General features: G+C 42.8%; 2 protein-coding genes across 5 annotated transcripts in view; one reads left to right on the top strand and one right to left on the bottom strand.

The window, feature by feature from the left end:
• Positions 1-7,536: 7,536 nt before the first annotated feature.
• On the bottom strand, positions 7,537-17,762 carry lyar (Ly1 antibody reactive homolog (mouse)). Of its 2 annotated transcripts, none has more exons than XM_060901262.1 (8): positions 17,382-17,762; positions 14,682-14,796; positions 11,613-11,720; positions 11,399-11,482; positions 11,026-11,299; positions 10,835-10,897; positions 7,983-8,068; positions 7,537-7,792 (listed from the first exon to the last, which is right to left on the bottom strand). In XM_060901262.1, exons 1-8 carry the CDS (start codon positions 17,501-17,503, stop codon positions 7,658-7,660), a joined length of 987 nt encoding a protein of 328 aa, XP_060757245.1. In that variant the 5' UTR covers positions 17,504-17,762; the 3' UTR covers positions 7,537-7,657. The 2 variants fall into 2 exon arrangements, with proteins under 2 accessions (XP_060757245.1, XP_060757244.1); XM_060901261.1 differs by having other exon boundaries at positions 11,026-11,302; positions 17,382-17,761.
• A 1,726-nt stretch (positions 17,763-19,488) lies between these two features.
• The window catches only part of zbtb49 (zinc finger and BTB domain containing 49), a 34,431-nt gene continuing 27,082 nt past the window's right edge, over positions 19,489-26,837 (top strand). Inside the window, exons 1-2 of one of the 3 annotated variants that reach the window (XM_060901258.1) lie at positions 19,489-19,590; positions 20,072-20,261. In XM_060901258.1, the coding sequence (XP_060757241.1) occupies positions 20,107-20,261 (155 nt within the window). In that variant the 5' untranslated portion in view covers positions 19,489-19,590; positions 20,072-20,106. The other 2 variants (XM_060901257.1, XM_060901260.1) reach the window with 2 other exon arrangements.

Here is a 26,837-nt window from a genome sequence, read left to right as displayed (position 1 = left end):
GCTCGCAAGCAATGAAGTTTTACATCTCTGATGTGTCTCCTTTCCAGTTTTTCAATGTCCGTTGATATGTTTTTCTCTTGTAAACATGTATGAAGAATGATGAAGTTTTGGTAGCCTTTCAGCTGTTCAACGCGTCTTTCTCTTTCCCGGTGAACACAGAAATGATTATGTGCGTGCGCAGCAGAAAAGTTTCTCATTAGACATTTGTGCTCTGATGTGTGACGTTGTGCTGTCTTGACAATGCGCAATATTGTAACAATATTGCATGCGAGTTCTCCATTGGGTAGAGTCGCGTAATACACATAGGATAAGCGACATGAGAACAATATTGCATGCTGTCAAACCACATTCATGAAACCCGCTAGAAGGGAAAAGAACATGTTTTTATTCCATGGAAAAAGTGTCCTGGATGGATAATAATTTCCGATATTTCACTCCAATGATGTCACTCCCAGTGTTTTCCCACTGACTAGGCGAACCGGTTCAAAATTCAAATTCTTTTGATTAACTTGCATATTTTTTGTGGATGTGTCTATTTTATATAAAGAATGTTACATGAATATACTACCCCGATGCCAAAAAAGTTGGGACAAAGTACAAATTGTAAATAAAAACGGAATGCAATGATGTGGAAGTTTCAGAATTCCATATTTTATTCAGAATAGAACTTAGATGACATATCAAATGTTTAAACTGAGAAAATGTATCATTTAAAGAGAAAAATTAGGTGATTTTAAATTTCATGACAACAACACATCTCAAAAAAGTTGGGACAAGGCCATGTTTACCACTGTGAGACATCCCCTTTTCTCTTTACAACAGTCTGTAAACGTCTGGGGACTGAGGAGACAAGTTGCTCAAGTTTAGGGATAGGAATGTTAACCCATTCTTGTCTAATGTAGGATTCTAGTTGCTCAACTGTCTTAGGTCTTTTTTGTCGTATCTTCCGTTTTATGATGCGCCAAATGTTTTCTATGGGTGAAAGATCTGGACTGCAGGCTGGCCAGTTCAGTACCCGGACCCTTCTTCTATGCAGCCATGATGCTGTAATTGATGTAGTATGTGGTTTGGCATTGTCATGTTCGAAAATGCAAGGTCTTCCCTGAAAAAGATGTCGTCTGGACGGGAGCATATGTTGCTCTAGAACCTGGATATACCTTTCAGCATTGATGGTGTCTTTCCAGATGTGTAAGCTGCCCATGCCACACGCACTAATGCAACCCCATACCATCAGAGATGCAGGCTTCTGAACTGAGCGCCGATAACAACCTGGGTCATCCTTCTCCTCTTTAGTCCGAATGACACGGCGTCCCTGATTTCCATAAAGAACTTAAAATTTTGATTCGTCTGACCACAGAACAGTTTTCCACTTTGGCACAGTCCATTTTAAATGAGCCTTGGCCCAGAGAAGATGTCTGCGCTTCTGGATCATGTTTAGATACAGCTTATTCTTTGAACTATAGTGTTTTAGCTGGCAACGGCGGATGGCACGGTGAATTGTGTTCACAGATAATGTTCTCTGGAAATATTCCTGAGCCCATTTTGTGATTTCCAATACAGAAGCATGCCTGTATGTGATGCAGTGCCGTCTAAGGGCCTGAAGATCACGGGCACCCAGTATGGTTTTCCGGCCTTGACCCTTACGCACAGAGATTCTTCCAGATTCTCTGAATCTTTTGATGATATTATGCACTGTAGATGATGATATGTTCAAACTCTTTGCAATTTTACACTGTCGAACTCCTTTCTGATATTGCTCCACTATTTGTCGGCGCAGAATTAGGGGGATTGGTGATCCTCTTCCCATCTTTACTTCTGAGAGCCGCTGCCACTCCAAGATGCTCTTTTTATACCCAGTCATGTTAATGACCTATTGCCAACTGACCTAATGAGTTGCAATTTGGTCCTCCAGCTGTTCCTTTTTTGTACCTTTAATTTTTCCAGCCTCTTATTGCCCCTGTCCCAACTTTTTTGAGATGCGTTGCTGTCATGAAATTTCAAATGAGCCAATATTTGGCATGAAATTTCAAAATGTCTCACTTTTGACATTTGATATGTTGTCTATGTTCTATTGTGAATACAATATCAGTTTTTGAGATTTGTAAATTATTGCATTCCGTTTTTATTTACAATTTGTACTTTGTCCCAACTTTTTTGGAATCGGGGTTGTATGAAGTTTATCTTCTCATGTTGAAAACTATATCACTCGTTCGCTTTACTCACTCATGATATATTCATTCACCACTCGAAGATAAACTTCATGTCTTTGCACAACCATGTAATATCCTCTATGGATTTGTTGTGTGACAGTGAGACCAATAATGAGATGCACATTGCAGTTATGAATGGATATTTATTCTTTTCTTTGACACCGCATGCCATGTGCCAGAAACACCACCACCACGACATTTATTATGGTGTGACTCTGCTGGGTGCCTGGTGGACAGCAGTGAACCAACACTTTCATTTTCCATCCTGACTATATAGTTACGACTGAATATCAAACTTGATATGTCAAACAGTTGTCTGTCATGTACATCTGTCATGTCCACAGATGTTGATGCATGCGCAGTGCCATTAGGACTAATTCCCATGCACCTGTTCCTGATTAGAGTGCAATCACAGCGCATAGATATCAGAACTCTCAGGAACACACAGACTTTGCGAAGTTTATGCTCTGTACCCTGTATCTGACGTTACCAAGCCTTGTATATTGGATCACTTTTCTGGTTTTGACCCTGTTTGTGTTTTTGGACTGTGAGTATTGTATTGCCTTTGATATCCTGTCTGTGCCTCACTCGACTGCTGCCTGTTTTTTTGACTCTGCCTTTGTTGATGTTTGGGATCTGTTTGCGAGCATGCTTTTAATAAAGCTCTTCCTGCATTTATATCCATCTACCATCCTTACGTGGCAGAAACTGTCAATTGTCCAACAAGCTAGTGGATTAATAAAACTGTTTTCACAAGTTTTATATGAAATTGCCATGAATATTTTCCAAAAAATGTGTTCGAAAATAATCCCACATGATTTAAAAACAAAATCAAGTTAAAAATAAGTGCTGGATAAAAACCCATATACCTTATGTAAATAAAGATACAAATTTTGTTGTCCGGTGGTCAAGTGTTTATGGGATGTTGCCTTGCACTTATGATCGAGTACTCTGTAGTGGTACATATGTAAAGAATTCATATGGTCACAAAAGCCATCAAAAATCATATTCTCTTAAAAGTAGATGGCCTTTTGATTTCATAAAATCGGTGAAATTTAGTTCCCTCTGAAATTTGGTAATTGTGATATGTTTATTTCTGTAATATCACAAAATATCAGACCATTCTGTGGCGAGGAAGTTTTTGAATTTGAGTGGATTCCCGAGCAAATAATGTGCATGAAATTGCTCACTTCGCACAGTCAAGCAGACAGAGAAAGTCCGTGTACGCATGAGCAGGTTTACCTTCTTCTTTTGGGTTTTATGGCAGCTGGCATCCAGTGTTGCATTACTGCCATCTCCAGGTTTACCAGTTACACCATTCTGTCGCGAAACGAACAGCTGATCACACCGAGGTGCTCGCTGACCGCCGATATTTATTAGTTTGGTCCTGCGTTTCCTTTCCTTCACAACATAACGTCTTTTCTTCTCGCTTTCCGTTCCTGTAGTCGGTCCTCCACTTTTCTCTCCTGTTTCAAATTTGTATCCCACAATGCCTTGCGTGAACGGGAAAATCCCACCACATGACGCATGACGTAGTATCTTGAATTGGGTCATGGTGAAGCAGGGAAAAATAGAGAATTTAGGGCCATGTGGCCCTAAATTCGTTAATTCTTCAATTTCAAAGAACCTAATAAAATTGGAAGTCTGTGATTCAAAGTCAGTAGCTTTCGATCCACTCAACAAAAATAATTTGGTGTCAGGGAAGATTCTTTTTAGGATCTAAACTTGAAAAATCTGAAAGGCAGTATAGCTTTAAGTATGAAGCTCCGTTCTGCACATGAGGAGCCCAACTACAAACTAGTTGTTCACTCATAGCTCACGGTCACAGTACAAACTGCCTACAAAGCGTACATCGGTCTCATTCTCACGCTCACATCTGTTCAAGTTTAGATTTGTTAGAAATTTAGATTGTGTCTTTAAAGCTGACTGATGCTCATCATATTATGATTTTCGATAAATATACGATTGAGAGATGTAGCGATATCGTGATTATGAGTATGAGTCCAGGGATGCAAACACAACCATGGTCAAAAAAGAGTGAGGTAGCACGGTGACGCGGACCCCCCCACACACACAAAATATCAGTCAGACAACAGTTTCAACAAAACAGAACATTTATTAATTACTATTATTTATTAATTCAGTTCCCAAACCATCTTCAATTCCCCACCCCAAAGTCAGTCCATCTTTACTCCTTTTTCTTCTGAATCATGTCAAGCTTTTTAATAGTTTAGAAGTAAGCTAGTTGTCAACATAGCAACACAGTGGGTGCAGGATTGTAACTGAAGCCAAATTACCCAACACTGACACTGTAAATATAGCCAAGTTGGTGGCCAAATCTTAATTAGTTTAACATTAGGCCGCACTCACGGCCCACTCGGCAAACACATGAAACGGAATGACACTTATCAAGGAACGTTATGTTTAAATAAAGACTTCATTACGGTCCATCCTGACACAAACGAATTTCGCTTCGCTCTCATTGACTTTGAAAGGAGGCGAAATTCGCCAATGTTTTTGCTTCATTTAGACAGCCTAAGTGACTGTAATGTTGTGGCTACCACGGATGGATGTATGCACCACGAACTCATATAACACACACATGGGTTACACATTACCATTTGATCACTCGATGTTCTAAAATAGTGGCTAGTCGGGTGCTAACGGTTAGCATTTTAACTAAGCCAGACAGCCACAAGCTTTAATAAGACCAATTCTTGCACGTATAGAACGGTATTACGGCACTTAAATATTATCTAGGAACAAAAAACAATAGTCATTAACCCATGTAGACACTACGTTGAGAACATATACAGTCATCATGCAACTCCTCAAATAACATTACGTTTTTCAGGCGTTTTTTACCCCAAGGATAGGTCATGGCTAATATGGTTAGATGAAGGAGGCTAGGTTACGAGAGACAAAGTTTTATATATATATATATATATATATATATATATATATATATATATATATACATACACAGTGGTGCTTGAAAGTTTGTGAACCCTTTAGAATTTTCTATATTTCTGCATAAATATGACCTAAAACATCATCAGATTTTCACAAAAGTCCTAAAAGTAGATAAAGAGAACCCAGTTAAACAAATGAGACAAAAATATTATACATGGTCATTTATTTATCCAGGAAAATGATCCAATATTACATACTTGTGAGTGGCAAAAGTATGTGAACCTTTGCTTTCAGTATCTGGTGTGACCCCCTTGTGCAGCAATAACTGCAACTAAACGTTTCCGGTAACTGTTGATCAGTCCTGCACACCGGCTTGGGGGAATTTTAGCCCATTCCTCCATACAGAACAGCTTCAACTCTGGGATGTTGGTGGGTTTCCTCACATGAACTGCTCGCTTCAGGTCCTTCCACAACATTTCGATTGGATTAAAGTCAGGACTTTAACTTGGTCATTCCAAAACATGAACTTTATTCTTCTTTAACCATTCTTTGGTAGAACGACTTGTGTGCTTAGGGTTGTTGTCTTGCTGCATGACCCACCTTCTCTTGAAATTCAGTTCATGGATAGATATCCTGACATTTTCCTTTAGAATTTGCTGGTAAAATTCAGAATTCATTGTTCCATCAATGATGGCAAACAGTCCTGGCCCAGATGCAGCAAAACAGGCCCAAACCATGATACTACCACCACCATGTTTCACAGATGAGATAAGGTTCTTATGCTGGAATGCAGTGTTTTCCTTTCTCCAAACATAACGCTTCTCATTTAAACCAAAAAATTCTATTTTGGTCTCATCTGTCCACAAAACATTTTTCCAATAGTCTTTCTGGCTTGTCGTGATCTTTAGCAAACTGCAGATGAGCAGCAATGTTCTTTTTAGAGAGCAGTGGCTTTCTCCTTGCAACCCTGCCATGCACACCATTGTTGTTCAGTGTTCTCCTGATGGTGGACTCATGAACATTAACATTAGCCAATGTGAGAGAGGTCTTCAGTTACTTAGAAGTTACCCTGGGGTCCTTTGTGACCTCGCTGACTATTACACACCTTGCTCTTGGAGTGATCTTTGTTGGTCGACCACTCCTGGGGAGGGTAACAATGGTCTTGAATTTCCTCCATTTGTACACAATCTGTCTGACTGTGGATTGGTGGAGTCCAAACTTTTTAGAGATGGTTTTGTAACCTTTTCCAGCCTGATGAGCATCAACAACGCTTTTTCTGAGGTCCTCAGAAATCTCCTTTGTTCGTGCCATGATACACTTCCACAAACATGTGTTGTGAAGATCAGACTTTGATAGATCCCTGTTCTTTAAATAAAACAGGGTGCCCACTCACACCTGATTGTCATCCCATTGATTGAAAACACCTGACTCTAATTTCACCTTCAAATTAACTGCTAATCCTAGGGGTTCACATACTTTTGCCACTCACAGATATGTAATATTGGATCATTTTCCTCAATAAGTAAATGACCGAGTATAATATTTTTGTCTCATTTGTTTAACTGGGTTCTCTTTATCTACTTTTAGGACTTGTGTGAAAATCTGATGATGTTTTAGGTCATATTTATGCAGAAATATAGAAAATTCTAAAGGGTTCACAAACTTTCAAGCACCACTGTGTGTGTGTGTGTGTGTGTGTGTGTGTATGTATATATATATATATATATATATATATATATGCACAATTATTTTAACACTTACGCTTTGATTGTAGACGAGTAAATGACTTCCACTTCAATGCTGATCGTTTACTCCCAGTCACCGAGGCTCCAAAGAAATACACACTAGTAGATGAAATTCAGCAAGTTGATAAATGAACACACCTATCTGAGGAAAAGCCCGGGAGTCACGTTCCTTAGCAACCAGATTGCCCAGCCATCGGTTCCATCCACTGACAGTGTAGCAGCTAGCAGTTTGTAACGGAACGCTGTTGAATATTATAATAGCAGCTACACTGTCTTACTATCTCTGCTGTCAATGGTTCCATATATCCACCAGGGGGAACCAAACGTTGTATGGTCTGCACAGTACTCGGGTCTATCATTACTACCAGAGTGGATTACCGGAGAGCACCCCCCCCAAAAAAAACTCTTCGGATCTGCACGAATTACACAAGTCGCCCAAAATGCCGGGGAAAAACCGGAATGCGCCGAAAAGCGCGCCGTTTGCACGCTTGAGTAAAGTGTCAGCTCAAAGAAAAACTAAAGTACAGATTCTTAGAAAAATGAGTTTTCCCCCATGGTAGCTCAAGATGTTGACGTGATTAAAGAAAACAACCTGAGCTAATTTAATTGCTTATTAAAAAATAAAAATAAGTGCATGGGTAACGTTCACTCCAGCCAGACAACATATCTGTTCATGAAGAACATTTATTGTAAGAAAAACAGATACAGCTCGAACATAAAACAGGATGTCTGATCGATGAGACGCCTCTTCTGGTGAACGTGTGGCTTCATGTCCAAAGAAAAGGAGCATTATTTAACAAGTCTGACTTTTTCTTTCAGGATCTTAAACTTGGGGTTTTTCAGCTTCTTGTTGAACAGAGAATACAGCTCTTCCTCTGATTTATGATTGTCTTCTGTGCTGAAGGAGTAATACGCTGATAAAACCTGCAACACACAAAACCTCAAATTATTCTGATTGTTCAAACAGTGAAATAAATAATGTTCTACTGCGCTTAAACAGTTGCCTAAAATAAAATCCACAGTGGCCAATTGTTTAAATTTAACGAAGATCCTCGGGTGTGTATTTTAAGCCAGTCATATTTTGTGTCAATACAGGAAGTGCAGTGCGTGTCACCTTTTTGCGGAGCTTCTTGAGTGCGATGCCTTCTTCTGGAGCCTGACGGAGAACTGCCTTGATTGTTCCCTTCCAGTTAAACTTCCCTACACAGACACACCATATCAACACGCCACACTTTATGGGGGCGGAAGTAACAACATTGCCCCCTACAGTCCAATATATTACAATGCATTCTTTCCCCCCCCCACACATAATTTTCTCCCTGATTTACACTTGTCCCGCCCCATAGGACAGCAAACAAGACGCCAGTCAAGTGCATTTTTCTGAACTGTTCCTGCTGTGTCACAGGGCAGCATAAGACACTTGGAGGAAAGTGCTATCAACCCCCTTCTGCATACATGACCTGAGAGACCCTGAACAAAACAAATTGTGCAAAATGATTAAATATATGATTACGGCATGCACTGAAATTGACATCGAGCCCGGTGGCCAACAGGGGCCTTTCTGTGTGGAGTTTGCATGTTGTCCCTGTGTCTGCGTGGGTTTCCTCCGGTTTCCCCCACAGTTCAAAGACATGCAGGTTAGGCTAACTGGTGGCTCCAAATTGACCGTAGGTATGAATGCAAGTGTGAATGGTTGTTTGTCTCAATGTGTCAGCCCTGCGATGATCTGGCGACTTGTCCAGGGTGTATCCCGCTTCTCACCCATAGTCAGCTGGGATAGGCTCCAGCTTGTCCGTGACCCTACGCAGGATAACTGGTTACGGACAAGAAATGGATGGATGATTTATGTAGTAAAGAAATGGTGAATAGGGTGTGTGGTTTGGAACAAATCCATGCTGGCCTAATGATCATGACACATTTACGGTGGTTCTTCTGGAACGTTCTAATGATTCGAAATGACCCCATGAGTGATGGAATTCTACAGAGTATCCAAAAAGTCAGGAGCCAATAAGAGTAAAACGTTCACCCTCTTCCGCTCTAGGCAGTTTCTCAACCGTTTAGTGTCGCATGTTTTCTTCAAGATCAACATGTTGCTCAATATATACCCACAAGCTCCTGTATAATCAGTGGGCCTCCGTCGGTCAAGGTTGGCCATGGGATACATCCTCGTTTGTCAATTCTTGTCTTGTCTGTTCCATCTGTATGGGTAGAACAACACCATCTGTGACTGCCGAGACCAATGCAGGAGTAAGAGTTTCTATCGCAAAGGTTACGTCTTTGTGTGGTCGCTGGTCTCTTTGAGTTGTTTCGTTCCTTTCTACGTGCCCTCTTATCAGCTGCTGCACTCATCAACTTTTCTTCCCCTAACTTGAGATGCTGCTTCAGGATTCTTCTCCAGCTTGTGCTGCGAGGCCTTCCCAGGATTCAGTGTCCATGTCCAGTGCTTTCATATCTCTCTTCAGAACATCCTTGTATCGCAGCTTTGGGCGGCTGAGACTTCTTTTCCTGGCTGCCAGCTTGCTGTAGAGCAGTGTTTCCCAACCTTTCTTGAGCCACGGCACATATTTTACATTCGAAAAATCCCACGGCACACCACCAAACAAAAATGTCACAAAAAGTATGCATCATGAAATACAATGATCATCTAGTCTCAACTTACTCACAATTTACTTACTTAGTGTGAAACCTGGGCCTGTTTAGTTGAACACAAAGCTGATCTACTCGCAGGAATTGAAGAAAGACACACATGGAGATCTTCCTCAACAGCTCTGAGTCACTCTCCTTTTTTAGTTTTTATAGCAGTCATGCTTGAAAAGCACAGCTCACATAGATAGGTTGTGGAAAATCACCTTTTTTGCATTCTTCTGACCTCTACTCATACTAGGGCCTTCATCTGGGTCAGAATTTTCTCCAGGACCCAGTTTGGATTGTGTACTTTTTCTTTTCAAATATTTATCCCTCGCTATCACCGCTATCGCACCTGAAGCATTACTAAATCTATTGTTTGAATGGCAACAGGCAGATACACAGGTTAATTAGCTACCTGCTGCCATGTAATGTAAGAGTATTTAATTGTTCTGCCTGTCACGATACGTCGCTAGCATAGACGAATGAAGACAAATTATTTGCAGTAAATAAATAATTTTTGGAACAATTAAATGAAATTAGATAATTTCCCACGGTACACCTGATGATCTCTCACGGCACACACTAATGTGCCACGGCACAGTGGTTGGGAATCACTGGTGTAGAGGATGTCTTTTGGGATGTGGCCATCCTCCATTCGGTGGACATGCCCAAGCATGTCTGAGCAAGGTATGCATGCTGAGGAGACCAGCGCAGGACGTTGGAGACACTATCCTGCCAGGTAATGCACAGGCTGCGACGAATGCTTCTCCTATACAAACACGAAAAGAAAAACAAAGAGAGGGGACACAAATTTGTCCCCCCCCCTTTGTTTTTCTTTTTGTGTTTGTAGAGTTTGATGCTTGTTTTTTGTTTGAGTGTTTTGTCCGCCGGTTGTGGTGTAGCTCCAGACCCGGTTTTGGGCGTTGGTTTCCTTGGGGTCTTGGACCGCCAGGGGTGATGCCTGTGCTCCTCGCTATGGACCGCAGTGAGCTCACTGCTCTTTTAACATCAGGGTTGTCCAGCACCCTGTGCGGCGGTGCTTCTGTGCTTGGCGTGGTGTTCCGAACGATGTTGCCTGGCGGTGTTGTAGGCAGTGTGGGATTTATCTTCATGTGCCTTTTGGTGGGACTGTAAGTAGCTACGCCACTGGAATTACATCCTAACCCTCTTTTGGTGGACTCCCCCCCCAATTATAAAGCAACCTTTGGTCTGAGAAAGGCGCTATATAAATTGAACGGATTATTATTTTTCTTCTTATCTCCCGATTCATCTCCTAAGATTCTCTCGTAGAGAGAAGAGATATTTGAGACACAGCCATCTTTCAGTGAAATTGTCTACCTGTAGTGTTGGACTCGTCTTGCGTTTCCTGTTCATTCTCTGCTTCTTCCGTATTTTGGGTCTCTGATGGGGGGGGAAAGAAAAAAAAAAAAGTGTTGATAACATTATCGTTCTCCTCATATTGTAGCCACAAGTGGTCATTTGCTTGCTTGTCACAGCAATAGAAGGTGCTAAAGGTCCAGACATCTTACCTTCACACTCCTCCTCTTTCCTTTTCTTCTTTTTCTTTGATGCCTTTCCATTCACACACTCTCCCTCCTCCGCTACCCACTTCCTCTTCTTCTGTGGCTCCTCGACACCATTCTCTCCATTCTGCTCGGCCTCCGTTCGCTTCTTTTTACTCTTCTTCTGTCGCTCCTCTTTTCTCTCCCTCTTGTTCTTTTTCTTCTCCTCGGGCTTCGCTTGTTCTTCCTGCGCAGCTGGTGCTGGCGGCGACGTTTGTTCGGGCTGTTCGGCTTTGTTAGCCTGCTGGACATCGGGTCGGCGTTAGACACAGGACAGATAGAATCAGCATCTCTGTCATGGGTGTGTGTGTGTGTGAGAGAGAGAGTGCGAGATACTCACTGGATTGTCAGAAGACGAGATGATCTCCCAAACTTGATCCTGCAGACTGGGGTCATAAATCTTCAGACTGTTCGTCATCCAGTTCTGCAAAATGAGTTCGCAGAATGTGTCTGTCCATCAATCTGGGTATTTACTTATACGCTTATATGGATTGACTCAAGCATACGCATACACACACACACACACACACATAACGTGAGATGATTATTGGTACCTGGAACTTGGCTTTCTTGCGTGGGACGTTGTCATAGGTGGAAATTTGCTGTAGCACTGACCTCAGGCGTGCACTCGCACCCGGTTTTTCTAGTGCCGCATGGACTCTCTATACACACACACACACAAAACTATAACAGTATATAAACACGGGCTTGACCAAACACCAGCAGCAGAGCCAGTAATTGCCAGTATTCCCCTGAATGAATGGACTTCATTCACGAAACCAGATTGTCCTCATGTTATTTGTCTTTTGGGCTTCAAAACAACACTGACACACTGCCTTTCCAAGATGATGTCTGTCGGGCCAAATCTTTAGTGTGTCACTGGTTCAACAAGAATGACGTCACACTAAGACAGAGACGACTTGTCCTGCAAAATCACCAGAGGTCAATCACATAGAAAACACACGAGCCCGAAACACCAATCAGTGAGTGGAATGAAAACACTGGTCGAACTCATACCTCACAGCACTGGCACTGCTGTTAAGGCAATGGGAGATGACAACATTAAAAAATAAATAAATAAATAAAATAAAATGTGTGTCTGGGGGCGCTTATAATGAAATTAGCACGGACAGAGCTGTCTGAAAATGAGAAACAAAGTCAGGAGTTTGGACACACTGCCGAATTCAATGGCTTTTCTTTATGTTTATTATTTAAGACACTTCATGTCATTAAAACTCGACGGCCTTTCGATGTCGTAAAATCGGTGAAATTTAGCTCCCTCTGCAATTTGGTCATTGTGATATTTATTTCTGCAATATTTCAAAAACAGACTGTTCCGTGGCTGGGAAGTTATTTCATTTGAATGGATTCCCGAGCAAATAACATGCATGAAATCGCTCACTTCGCGCAGTAAAGCAGACAGAGGAAGTCCGTGTGCGCATACGCAGGTTTACCTTCTTCTTTTGGGTTTTACAGCAGCTGGCATCCACAGTGTTGCATTACTGCCATCTACAGGTTTACCTTGACCGTGCGCTGACAGTTCCATCATTCTGTCGCTAAACGAACAGCTGATCACACCGAGGTGCTCGCTGACCGCAGATATTTATTAGTTTGGTCCTGCGTTTCCTTTCCTTCGTATAGAACATAATGCCTTTTCTTCTCGCTTTCCGTTACTGTAGTAGGTCTTTCACGTTTCATTCGCACGCTCACGTCCTCCATTTTTCTCTCCTGTTTCAAATTTGTATCCCACAATGCCTTGCGCGAACGGGGAAAGCCTACCACGGGACGCGTGACGTAGTATCTTGAACTGGGTAAGGAAAAAGTGAAGCAGGAAAAAGTAGCGGAGAACTTAGGGTCACATGGCCTTAAATTCATTAATTGTTCTATTTTTTAAAAAAACTAATAAAATTGGAAGTCTGATTCAAATTCAGTAGCTTTCGGTCCACTGAACAAAAATAACTAGGTGTCTGGGAAAATTCTTTTTATGACCTCCATTTGAAAAATCTCAAAGGCAGTCTCCCTTTAAAGTAACGATGGATGTCGTTTCTCTTTACTTCGTTGAGCGGTTCTTGACATAATATGGAATTGTCTCATAGGGCTCTTGACTGTATTTTTATTATTTACGATTTATCTTAAGAATTAAGATCAAGCACATTAAGAAGGCAAGAAACTCGTCCACTCATTAACTTTTGACGAGGCACCTGTTCATTGAAAAGCATTCCAGGTGACTACCTCATGAAGCTGGTTAAGATAATGCCAATAGTGTGGAAAGCGTCATCAAGGTAAACACTGGATACTTCGAAGAATCTAAAATATGAAATATTCTTACCAGCTGGGAGGTCCGTATGGCGAAATACCGTGACCGAGGTCTTGAAAGTACTGAGCGAGGCCCTCTGGGCTGAGGTCAGTATTCAAGGCCGAGGTCACGGTATTTCACCATACGGACCGACCTTAAGCTGGTAAATAATATATTTATTTTTTTCTTTCCCAAACTCTAACAGAAAACGAGAGCGCCCGAAAGGGAAAACTGAGCCGAGCCGCCATTTTGAATCCTCATTCACGGCTGTAATGCAAATTGCTTCCTCCTCGGTATACAAGTGCACTTCCATGGCAGGAAAAAAAACCCCTACATTTTGCCGCCTATGTAGTCCCCTATTTATACAAAATTGAGTCATTCAGGATTCAGCCATGTTTTTGCTCGGCGTTAGCAAGTTACAGGTTTTTAGCTTTCTCCTGAAATGTTCCCTTTTATTTCTTCTTCCTCAAGGTAGAAGACTGTCGCTTTCGCTGTGAAGACTGTCGTTATCGCTATCCATGATGTAAAATTAATGCTATTCTTCTGAGAAATGTGAAAATAAATGTTGACAAAAATTGCTACCATGTTTGTTGTTGTGAACAAGCGAGTCACCAGAGGTCCGTAACTGGGGTCCGTAACTGGGGTCTGTACTGTAGGATACGGACCTGCTCGCCAGCCAATCAGAGCGCGGGATTTGATGGAAACCAGACCGCGAAAAAAATAAAATGTTATTTCACAGTTTTGATGTCTTCCCTATTGTTTTACAACAATGTAGAAAATACAAAATACAGAAAAACCTATGAATGAGTAGGTGTGTCCAAAATTTTGACTGGAACTGTACCACAACACTATGGAATTCTGGATTCTGATTGGTCAGAAGAATGTTTCGATTAATGCACTTGTTCGAATACGTTAATTTCTACACTAACAGCTAATTCACAGGTGGAGATACAGGACTGCTCTGCAAGGAGATGCTTAACGTTGATGGAAGGAGTCACCAGTGTCAGCACTTTGTAACAGTCAAAAGGGAAAGCGAATGGAGGATGTTGCACTTTCTGAGGAGCTGATTGTATTGTTAACTTCAACAGAAAGTGAGAGAATGTTCTAAGGAGGAGCTTTTGTTTCGTGGACGTTACACAACATTAACGTGACTAGAAGCAGATAGAAATACGTACCGTCCTTGCAATCGCTGTACTTCCTTCGGGAAACGTCCAAAGATCTCGATATCCAGTATTTAAAGTGCTCGACAGTTATGGTAGTGTGAAACCATCTGTGCACATCCATTCTTTGGGTTGGATTTGAGGATGATGAGGTAGAGCTGACGTACCTGAGTCCACTGTTGTTGTTTCACGTCTCCTTTCTTTGCTTTGGCCTCGTAGTTCTTCCCTCCATATTTCTGATCCTCATCGATACACTTCACATGGCTCTTGTAGTCTTCTCCCCTACAAGGCAGAACATTTGAGAAGAACCCTGAGCATTTCTCGTGCTCTGATCATGGCGTTTATAACGAACAGGGTGAATTGTTTGGGTCACATCCACAGCAGACTGATGATGGAGGGGATGTGGTGCAAATAGTGAACAGGATATGGGGTGAGTGCAGGCACGTGCACACATAGGGCTTTAGGGGTGCTTGAGCCCCTGCCCTTTTTGCCTCGAATTAAATGTTGCCCTTTTAAAATAATAATAATAATCCTAATAATAAATAATACAGTCCTGTTAGAAGTTTAAAACAACGGCGGTATAAAAACTCCATGGCAATCTACCAGTGTTCCTGTAATCTGGGGTGGCCGCGCACGCTGAGCTGCTGCTTCTCTGTCCATTGCTGCTCCACTCGAGTGCGGCCAGAGAGAGAGGGCCCGCGCGGCCAGAGAGAGAGGGAAGAAGCCGCTGCGCGCGCTGCCACAATGATAACAGAGGAGACGGACAGTGAGACAGCTTGAACATGCGAGTTATGGTCTAACAGTTCGCCCTTTCAAACTGTATGGACATCACATTTGGGTGTTTGTAGGGCTACTGACATTTGTGCGAGTAATTTAAGTCTCTGGAGTTTAATAATCTGCTTGTTAACTGACGTGGCCTGACCTGTTACTGTTCACAATCGATTGCCTCGGCCGTGCTTCAGTCTACATGCAAGTATCATATATCGTCGGGAAGCTTACATTCTCCTCTTGTATATATAACTAGTCGTCGACCTCTTCCACAACGCGCTCAAATCAAATGTGGGTTATGTTTCAGAAAAAAAAACTTGTGAAAAATGTACTCAGAAGCTTATGCAAAGAAGCGAGGCTCTCTGATCTCCTTCTCTTCTCGATTGAAAAAGACATACCCATAAATCACAATGTTAATTAATATCTGAGCAATTCCAGCGTTATGGACGTGACACTTGAACTCAAAATGGCAACAAATGACCCAATGCATGTTTTATTGTCTCCCAGTATTTAAACAGGTGTTGCATATTTTAAGGCTGTACCATACTGGAGAAGTGATAGAACAAGAACAATTCCCATAGTACATCTAGGGCATGCCAGAAAATGCCAATAAAAGATGCGTTATGGATGTGACAGAAAAAGTATCACTTTTCTTGGGCGACTGTACATTTTTACATACAAACTCTGTGAAATTGTAAACCTAATGTCGAAATGGAGATATCCATTTGATAGAGGGGTCCAAGGTGAATATTAAAAAATCTTTGTTTAAAATATTTTGTATTTCATGCAGAGTTTCGGAAGGAAAAGTCAGCGTTATGGATGTGACGAAATTCCGTTACGGATGTGACGCGTCTGAAATAGACATGGCATATGTTTAGAAAATCAGCAATTTATTTAACCACCATAACCCTTTGAAAAACTCTCTTAATATCAGCTAAAACTATCAAAGTTCTTAAATAATATTTAGGATGGCTATTGTTTTGCTGTTTTGTGGATTTTAGCATACATTTCTGTGGCTTGTGGCAATAATATAGAATTGTACATGATCAAAGTTGATTTTAGCTTGGGGTTTACATTATAAGAAAGAAAGACTGACAGTGACAGGTTGGTTACAAATTGGTTCAACTTATTCACATCTGTAAAATACAGGCCTAGGTGAGATCTCTGGGAGTGGTTTTGATGTATTACATGTTGCTTTATTTTTGCATGGTGAGGTTGACATTTACATGGAATTGCCCATCTACAGGGCCATGGCCCCCAGAAGGTTACTGCTTTAAGGCCCCTGGAATGTTAGGCTTCTACCATATGATAGGAAGGACTGATTTTTATCATTTTGTCCATTAGGCTATTTACTTATTTGTTCAAAGTTCAGGTTTCACTGTTCAATGTTAAATCTCATCTCATCTCATCTCATTATCTCTAGCCGCTTTATCCTTCTACAGGGTCGCAGGCAAACTGGAGCCTATCCCAGCTGACTACGGGCGAAAGGCGGGGTACACCCTGGACAAGTCGCCAGGTCATCACAGGGCTGACACATAGACACAGACAACCATTCACACTCACATTCACACCTACGGTCAATTTAGAGTCACCAGTTAACCTAACCTGCATGTCTTTGGACTGTGGGGGAAACCGGAGCACCCGGAGGAAACCCACGCGGACACGGGGAGAACATGCAAACTCCACACAGAAAGGCCCTCGCCGGCCCCGGGGCTCGAACCCAGGACCTTCTTGCTGTGAGGCGACAGCGCTAACCACTACACCACCGTGCCACCCAATGTTAAATCTTTAACAATAAAAAAGCCTAATAATGCACCGGTGTTTTATTGCTTTGCATGTCTTCCAAGCCTATGATAATGTGAGTGACAATTTTGCTGACACAAAAGAAATGGCAATTGCATATCACTTTCACCAACACAGGACACATAGCTAAGTACTGATCTTCCTATTAGTACGTTAATTTTAATTCTACATTTCCATATTTTGGAAAGGACCGGGAAAAAAAAAATCATGCACTTGCTGCCCTTTTTCTGACTTGGAGCCCCTGCCCCTCTATAATCCTGTGCACGTCCCTGGGTGAGTGAGTGAGTGATTCTTACCAGAAGTCTTTTCCACAGTCAATACAGGACACAACTTGGCATCCCCGGCACATAGAGGTGTGTTTTTCGATCTGAGCTTTCTTCAAAGACTCTCCACACGCGTTACAAGTGAAAAACACCATCGTGAATTAACAAACTCTGTCACACATGCACATACACTTCACCACGACTCTCTCATTGATTGATTGATTACTGTAAAACCGTCCAGACTTTTCACAAGTTCACTCTTAAGTTCACTATAACTGGCTCTATCTAAGATTCAGTATTAATAAATAAAAACACCCTCATGTATAATCACTTGAGAGCACTTTCACTTGAGCTTTTCAAACCACGCCAGCAGCCCAGTGCATCACTTTTTACCTTCCGTGCAGGAAAACCAACCTACTTTCAGTTCCGCGGTAGAAGAACACGAGTGAAAACTTATATTAAACAACGACAAACGTATGTTAATTACTTAAACTTGCGTACACAAATGCACGTATACTTTTGAAAGTCATGTGTTGGATTATTTCCAAAAATTTGAAAACAACGCCAGCCGGACAATCACTCAGCTCGAGAGAGCGCATAGGCTGGTCAGAGTGAAGCTATCTGGCCGCCATCTTACCACTCGCATCGCGTGTCGTATCTGATCAAATTTGCCCAAAGAAAAGTATCTCCTGACTTCCTCTCCCTCTTTCATTACCTCCTCTTATTTTCTCACCTTTACGCCATTCTTTACATCGCTCCTCTTCACTGTTATTGTTCTTTTTCTTTTGCAGTGATCATTTTTGAACAGCTCTTCCATCCATCCATCCATGATCTGCAGCCGCTGATCCTGTCCTACACGGTCGCAGGCAAGCCGGATCCAATCCCAAAATATAAGTTTTTTATTTTTATAACTTTCTTCTTTACTGTTCAGAATAAAGCAATCAATCAATCCCAGCTGACTATGGGTGAGAGGCGGGGTACACCCTGGACAAGTCGCCAGGTCATCGTAGGGCTGACAGATAGAGACAAACAACCATTCACACTCACATTCACGCTGACAGTCAATTTAGATCCACCAATTAGCCTAACCTGCATGTCTTTGGACTGTGGGGGAAACCGGAGCACCCGGAGGAAACCCACGCGGACACGGGGAGAACATGCAAACTCCGCACAGAAAGGCCCTCGCCGGCCACGGGGCTCGAACCCGGACCTTCTTGCTGTGATGCAACAGTGCTAACTACTACACCACCATGCCGCTCTTGAACAACAATCATTGTTTTTCAGGAAATTATTTCAGTTTTTCTCTCATACACCGTATCTTTCTCTTTCGTACATTTCTTCTTCCTTTCTGTCTATCCATTTATTATATTAACACAAAGGCTGTACAATACTAACTTTTTCTGTTTCGGACAGTTGCGATTTGTCATTTTCACTTCGTTCTCACAGTCATGTCTGAAAAGTAGTGATTGGTCACATAATTCACTGTCACAGTATTCATGCAGGCGGCACGGTGGTGTAGTGGTTAGCGCTGTCGCCTCACAGCAAGAAGGTCCGGGTTCGAGCCCCGTGGCCGACGAGGGCCTTTCTGTGTGGAGTTTGCATGTTCTCCCCGTGTCCGCGTGGGTTTCCTCCGGGTGCTCCGGTTTCCCCCACAGTCCAAAGACATGCAGGTTAGGTTAACTGGTGACTCTAAATTGACCGTAGGTGTGAATGTGAGTGTGAATAGTTGTCTGTGTCTATGTGTCTTTCGCCCGTAGTCAGCTGGGATAGGCTCCAGCTTGCCTGCGACCCTGTAGAACAGGATAAAGCGGCTAGAGATAATGAGATGAGATGAGTGAAGTTGGAGCACTATAAAGTCGGAAACAACGGTTTAACGCATACGCCGATGTGAGTGGTAAGATGGCGGCCAGATGGCTTCACTCATCTCGATAGCGGCGAAGAGGCTCTCCAGCTTTGATGTTGAGCTCAGCGCTGTTTACCTTCCGTGCAGAAACAAAAGCCTGTTTTTATGGTCCCGTGGGAGAAAATATGAAATCCGAAAACAACGCTGATTAAAAAGGTGTAAAACACGAAACATTTTGTAATTGAATACTTATTACATTTACAAGTACAGTACAAAGTCGTATATGAAATTATTTCGAATTATAATTATGACAAATTAAAAAAAAAGAATAAAACCCGGCGTCATCACTAGCCGGAAGTGGCGTTTCCAAGCAGTAGTGACTGTTCAGCCGAAGAAAAGGTGAGGAATCAAAATATATCGATAAAAGATTTTGTTTTGATTTTATTAGTTCAGAGCACATAATGTTTGTTTTATTCTTGAGATGACATTCAAACTTGATTTTTCAAGATCCTGTGTTTTACAAGGTGGTCTGGACGCTGAATTAGCACAAGTCGCTAAACCCGGAAATTCAACTTCGTCTTGGCTGGTCACAGCAAACCTGTTCATCCAAGTTTTGTCATGTGTTCAATGTTTACTCTTTATACAGATTGAAACAAGGATTTTGATTTACTACAGATATTGCTATAAATAAGATTTACAGAAATCTAGGCCATGATAGAGGAAATAATTAAATTAATAATAATAATAATAATAATAATAATAATGTATAATATTGCATGACTGTATTATGGCTGAAGGAGCAATTAGGACTGAAGAGTAATATGATGTGCCCTGGTTGTAATTGGGGGGTTGATTTCTGGTTTGTGTGTGTCTCCTGCAGGTTGTGGATGAGTGTCTGTGTTTGAGTGTGTGTGCATGATGGAAGGGCTGTACACACACAGTGTGTATCTGCTCCAGGAGCTGCAAGAACAGAGGATTCAGGGGCTGCTGTGTGACTGCACGCTGGTGGTGAAGGGCGTGTGCTTTAAAGCACACAAGAATGTCCTTGCTGCCTTCAGCCCCTACTTCAGGTGTGTGTGTGAGAGAAAAAGTTCCGACAAAGAGACGGGTATCATTGAATTGAAAAATCTCATCTCATCTCATTATCTCTAGCCGCTTTATCCTGTTCTACAGGGTCACGGGAAAGCTGGAGCCTATCCCAGCTGACTACGGGCGAAAGGTGGGGTACACCCTGGACAAGTCGCCAGGTCATCACAGGGCTGACACATAGACACAGACAACCATTCACACTCACATTCACACCTACGGTCAATTTAGAGTCACCAGTTAACCTAACCTGCATGTCTTTGGACTGTGGGGGAAACCGGAGCACCCGGAGGAAACCCACACGGGGAGAACATGCAAACTCCGCACAGAAAGGCCCTCGCCGGCCACGGGGCTCGAACCCGGACCTTCTTGCTGTGAGGCGACAGCGCTAACCACTACACCACCGTGCCGCCCTGAATTGAAAAATGTTTATTCCTATTTTTTTTTTTTTTTTTGTCAGTGATGCACTTTAACTCTTTACCCCTTAAAGCAGTTGCTCCAGCCACCCTTGTATATGGATATACCGTTCACCCTTCGAACATATTTACGAGCAAAAAAGTCGAAAGACAAGGTTTTGTTCATATCAGTATTCTCCTTCATTATGTTGAAACAATCATGACATATCGTACATTTTTGAAAAGAGGGCATGACAGAATACAAAAATCACTCAAAGTTATCTGTGGGTGGTAAAAGAGAGCAACTGGACTTGCTTGAAGATTCTTGAAGACGTTTCACCTCTCATCCGAAAGGCTTCTTCAGTTCTGTCTGACTGGTAGGGAGTATCAGGCCTTTATCCTCTCATGGATGAAAAGCTCATCTAATGGCCCTTTTCCACTACCCTTTTTCAGCTCACTTCAGCCCGACATGGCTCGCGTTTCGACTACCTCAGAGCAGCACGACTCAGCTCGCTTCAGCCTTACTCAGCACCCAAAACTCGCACGGTTTTAGAGTAGGGCTGAAGCGAGCCAAACCGAGCCGAGTGGGGCTAGGGGCGTGAGGAGACACTCCCCTGTGCACTGATTGGTGAGGAGGAGTGTCCTTACATGCCCACACACGCCCCGCGAGCACGCTGGGATCTGTAAACACCGTAAACCCGGAAGAAGAATAATTACGAATTACGAGAATTTCTGAAGCCTTATGAGCCTCGCCTCATCTATACGCTCTTGCCAGTATCTGTCCGCGTTGTCGGTGACAACAAGCCACAGCACCAAGACCAGCAACACTAACGACTCCATGTCCTCCATGTATATTGTTTACGATCCGGGTCGTGAGACTATCGCTTAAAAGGTCACTGATGTCACTGTTTGTGCCGCCTAACGACATCACGTGATGTCCACCCACTTTCGCTAACTCCACCCAACGTGCCCACCCACTTCCAGCCAGCACGGTTCAGCGCGGTTGTAGTTGAAATGCAACTCCAGCAGCCCGACTCAGCCCAACTCAGCACGGCACGGCTCAGCCCGACTCAGCCGCGTTGGTAGTGGAAAAGCGGCATAAGGTGTCATTGAGTCATCCTGTTGGTGTGGGTCACTGGGGGCTGGTTGATAAAGATCAATGGATTGCCCATTAGCGTGATCAATGGAATGCTGATTCTCTCTGTCCTCCTGTGAGTCACTGAAAACAGCTGGGTTTTGCTGTGCATTCAGTTGTCTGGGAAGCGTGCCAAGGACTGCATTGTAGGTGGCAGATAAATTATGTCTTAGACCTCTTAGTTGTCTTAGGCCCTGTCCACACGGCAATGGATTCAGGAGAATCTGATAAAATTGTTTATCGTTTCGGCCTGGCGTCCACACAGCACCGGCGTTTTGGGTGCCCCAAAACGATATTTTTTGAGAACGGGTTCCAGAGTGGAAAAATCTGGCAACGGCGCCGTTGCGAAGTCGTCTGGATGAGTAGAACGGATTTGTTTACGATGACGTCACAACCACATGACTAGAACAAGCAGCACTCTCACTGTTTTGTATGAACGACTGCATTGCATTCACTTTTGTATACAGCTTTTCTTTTAAATAAACAAGTAACTGAACCATTTCTTGAATTTCTTTTTTTATTGGATAAGACTGCTTTTCAAAATGTTCACACACAATAAGAAAATTAAGTTATATAAAACTATGCACACTAATAAAACTAATTTGTACACACAGAAGGCACGATTTCCTCGCGTAGTCGCAGCCATCTTCTTCTTGTTGTGTGTTTGTTCCTGTGAGTGCTTCACACCGGGTAGAAGAAGGGGTTTATGCGCATGCGTCTACTTCTTCTATTGTTCTGGTGTCTCCGATGGGACCGTCTTACAGTGCCCCTAGAGGTGTGGCATGTGTATTGCATCGTTTTCAGCAAGCATTGCGTTGCCATATGTACCTGATATTTTACTGATCCGTTGCCCATGTGGACGCGATATTTTTTTAAATAAAATCTCGTTGCCGTTGTTGTGTGGATGTAGCCTTAGTGTATGCCATTCAGTGCAGTGAGGAATGCACAGACACATATATTGGGGAGACAAAACAACCGCTTCACAGGCGCATGGCTCAACACAGGAGAGCCAGTCCCTCAGGCCAGGACTCTGCTGTCTACCTTCATCTTAACAACAAAGGACACTCATTTCAGGATTGCAACGTATGCATTTTAGCCAGAGAGGATCGTTCGTATGAGCGAGGAGTTAAAGAAGCCATTTTTGTCAACCTGGAATGGCCATCACTGAAGAGGTGGGGGTCTAAGACATCATTTATCAGCCACCTACAATGCAGTCCTTGGCACGCTTCCCAGACAACTGAATGCACATCAAAACCCAGCTGTTTTCAGTGACTCACAGGAGGACAGAGAGAATCAGCATTCCATTGATCACCCTAACGGGCAATCCATTGATCATCCTAACGACTCTCGAGGCTGTTCACAACCAGCCCCCAGTGACCCACACCAACAGGATGACTCAATGACACCTTAGATGAGCTTTTCGTCCATGAGAGGATAAAGGCCTGATGCTCCCTACCAGTCAGACAGAACTGAAGAAGCCTTTCGGATGAGAGGTGAAACGTCTTCAAGAATCTTCAAGCAAGTCCAGTTGCTCTCTTTTACCACCCACAGTTTACCATGACCTGGATGACTGAGAATCTTCACAGACACACTCAAAGTTATGTTTCAACATTCACCAACTCGCAGGTCGTGTCTGAAAGGTGAGTAATACCTGTGTGAAAACCAATCTTCACATTTTACATGAAGAACTCATGTCAAATGGTGTACAATAAACGATTACTGCAACTTTACAAAGATGCTTTATATAACGTCGTTCAATTATCTTTTCAAAATTCATACATTTTGTCATAAATGTTCACCTGGGGTACCTATAAAGGGTAAAATACGTATGTAGAGGCAAATTCAGAGTTGTCAAATGTCATTATGGTGCATACACGCTGGCGTCATACACCATATTGCCAAAAGTATTTGCTCACCTGCCTTGACTCACATATGAGATTAAGTGACATCCCATTCCTAATCCATAGGGTTCAATATGACGTCGGTCCACCCTTTGCAGCTAGAACAGCTTCAACTCTTCTGGGAAGGCTGTCCACAAGGTTTAGGAGTGTGTTTATGGGAATTTTTGACCATTCTTCCAGAAGCACATTTGTGAGGTCACACACTGATGTTGGACGAGAAGGCCTGGCTCTCAGTCTCCGCTCTAATTCATCCCAAAGGTGTTCTATCAGGTTGAGGTCAGGACTCTGTGCAGGCCAGTCAAGTTCATCCACACCAGACTCTGTCATCCATGTCTTTATGGACCTTGCTTTGTGCACTGGTGCACAGTCATGTTGGAAGAGGAAGGGGCCAGCTCCAAACTGTAAAAACAGTCTGCATGCCTAGGTGCTTGATTTAATATGCCTGTGGCCATGGAAGTGATTGGAACACCTGATTCCGATAATTTGGATGGGTGAGCAAATACTTTTGGCAATATAGTGTATGTCGTCATTATGGGATATACACGGGGTCGTCATATGTTGTCATTTAGGGGTAAAGAGTTAACCACACCACATAGTTATGTCGGAGTCTGTTGTACTCCCCTCATTTCTAGAAAAGTTGGGGTATTTTCCAAAATGCAATAAAAAAAAAAAAAATTGTTATTGCCTATCCCGTGTTTCTCAACCTTTTTTCAGTCACGGCAGCCTTCAGAAGTATGCAAATTCTCAAGGCACCCCCATATAAAATATACACAGTCATGTTGACCATACGCTGACCCCGGCAGTGACGTTGTGACACGGGAAAGGGGTCCGTGAGACAAATTTTGATGATGCATGAGGCGGCGATGATCTGCATTAGTGTAACTATCGTTTTTTGGAATTTTAATTCATTTTATTTATTTCAATGTTAGAATATATAATTTTTTGACGGCACCCCTAACGAAGCCAGACGGCACCCCGATTGAGAAAGGCTGGCCTATCCTATCCAGCTTGCCTGACAATGGGTGAGAGGCGGGGTACACCCTGGACAAGTCACCAGGTCATCGCAGGGCTAATACACAGACACAGACAACCATTCACGCTCACACCTACGGTCAATTTAGAGCCACCAATTAGCCTAACATGCATGCCTTTGGGGGAAACCAGAGCACCTGGAGGAAACCCATGTGGACAGTATGCAAACTCCACCCAGAAAGGCCCTCGCCAGCCGCTGGGCTCGAACCCAGGACCTTCTTGCTGTGAGGTGACAGTGCTCACCACGACACCACCGTGCCGCCCCCCACTTAATCATATTTTGTAAATATCAACAAACTTCGAAGTTAGTTAAAATTTGATGCCTGCAACACACTCGAAAAAAGGTTGGGACAGAGGCAAAGTAAGACTGAAAAGTTTATAGGATATTCAAGTAACACCCTTCTGGAAGATTCCACAAAAAGCAGGTTAATTGGTTTCATGATGAGGGATAAAAGGCTCAGTCTTTGCAAGCAAGGACGGGTTGGAACTCACTTCTTTGTGCCAAAATTCGTGAGAGAATTGTTCGTTAATTCAAAAAGAACATTTCTCAATGCAAGATTTTCGGTCTTTAAAAATTTACACTGCATCCATTATCTGTAGCCGCTTATCCTGTTCTGCAGGGTTGCAGGTAAGCTGGAGCCTATTCCAGCTGACTATGGGCGAGAGGTGGGGTACACCCTGGACAAGTCGCCAGGTCATCGCAGGGCTGACACATAGAGACAAACAACCATTCACACCGATGGTCAATTTAGAGTCACCAGTTAACCTAACCTGCATGTCTTTGGACTGTGGGGGAAACCGGAGCACCCGGAGGAAACCCACACAGACACTGGGAGAACATGCAAACTCCATACAGAAAGGCCCTCGCCAGCCTAGAACCCAGGATCTTCTTGCTGTGAGGTGACAGTCCTAACCACTACACCACCGTGCTGCTCAGTTTACAGTACATAATATTGTGAAAAGATTCAAGGAATTCAGAGACATCTCAGTGCGTGAAGGGTAAGGTCGGAAACCACTGTTGAATGTGCGTGACCTTCGAGCCCTCGGGTGGCAGTGCCTGAGAAACTGTCATGCAAATGTGACAAATATAGCCATGTGGGCTTGGGAGTACTTCGGAAAACTGTTGTCACTTCACACAGTCCACTGCTGCATCCAGAAATGCAACCTGAAACTGTATTACGCAAGGAGAAAGCCATTCATGAATTCGATGCAGAAATGCCACCCATTTTTCTGGGCCTGAACTCATCAGATGGACCGAAAGACAATGTCAACGTGTGCTGTGGTCAGATGAGTCCACGTTTCAGGTTGTTTTTGGGAAAACCAAACGTCGAGTTCTTCATTGCAAAGATTAGCATGACCCTCCAATTTCTTGTCAGAAAGGTGTAAAAGCCAGCATCTGTGATGTTATGGTGCACCCACAGCATGGTTGAGTTGCATGTGTATGAAGATACAATTGATGTATTGGGTCATATATTAGTATTTTAGAGAGACATATTCATCAAGGCAAAATCTCTTCCCGGGAAGTCTATGCTTATTAAAGCAGGACAGTGCCAGGCCTCGTTCTGTACAGGCTATAACAACTTGGCTTCATAGACACAGAGTGCGTGTGCTTGACTGGCCTGCTGCCAGTCCAGATCTGTCTCCTACTGAGAATGTATGGTGCATCATGAAGAGGAGAATCAGACAACGGCGACCACGGACTGTTGAGCAGCTGAAGTCTTGTATCAACCAAGAATGGACAAAAATTCCAATTGCAAAACTGCAACAATTTGTATCTTCAGGTCCCATATGATTAAAGTGTTTATTAAAAGGAAAGGTGGTGTAATACAAGGGTAATAATGCCTCTGTCCCAACTTTTTTTTGAGTGTGTTGCAGGCATGAAATTCTAACTTTGTTTGTTTGTATTTACAAAATATAATTAAGTTGGTCAGTAAAACGATTGAAAATCTTTTCTTTGTACTTTTGTCAGTTAAATAAAGGTTCACGTGAAGGAACCAATCGTGGATTTTTGTTGTTCTTGCATTTTGGGAAATATCCCAACTTTTCTGGAAAGAGGGTTAGTTTATAAGCATCCCTGATTTACCCTCCAAGTTTGCC

This window comes from Neoarius graeffei, chromosome 20 (genome assembly GCF_027579695.1).
Source record: "Neoarius graeffei isolate fNeoGra1 chromosome 20, fNeoGra1.pri, whole genome shotgun sequence".
NCBI lineage: Eukaryota > Metazoa > Chordata > Actinopteri > Siluriformes > Ariidae > Neoarius > Neoarius graeffei.
The sequence above is the reverse complement of the archived record's forward strand: the minus strand, read 5'-3'. Positions and strand labels throughout refer to the sequence as shown.

Bases quoted from the DNA above. Each gene is read 5' to 3' on its own strand.
- lyar (XM_060901261.1), bottom strand. From the start codon at position 17,503: ATGGTGTTTTTCACTTGTAACGCGTGTGGAGAGTCTTTGAAGAAAGCT. The intron at 10,898-11,025 runs GTAAGATGTCTG...CCCCCCCATCAG, and splicing joins GAAAGAGGAGGAGTGTGAAG to AGACCCAAAATACGGAAGAA. The intron at 8,069-10,834 runs GTAGACAATTTC...GTGTCTGTGTAG, and splicing joins AGACGAGTCCAACACTACAG to GGAAGTTTAACTGGAAGGGA.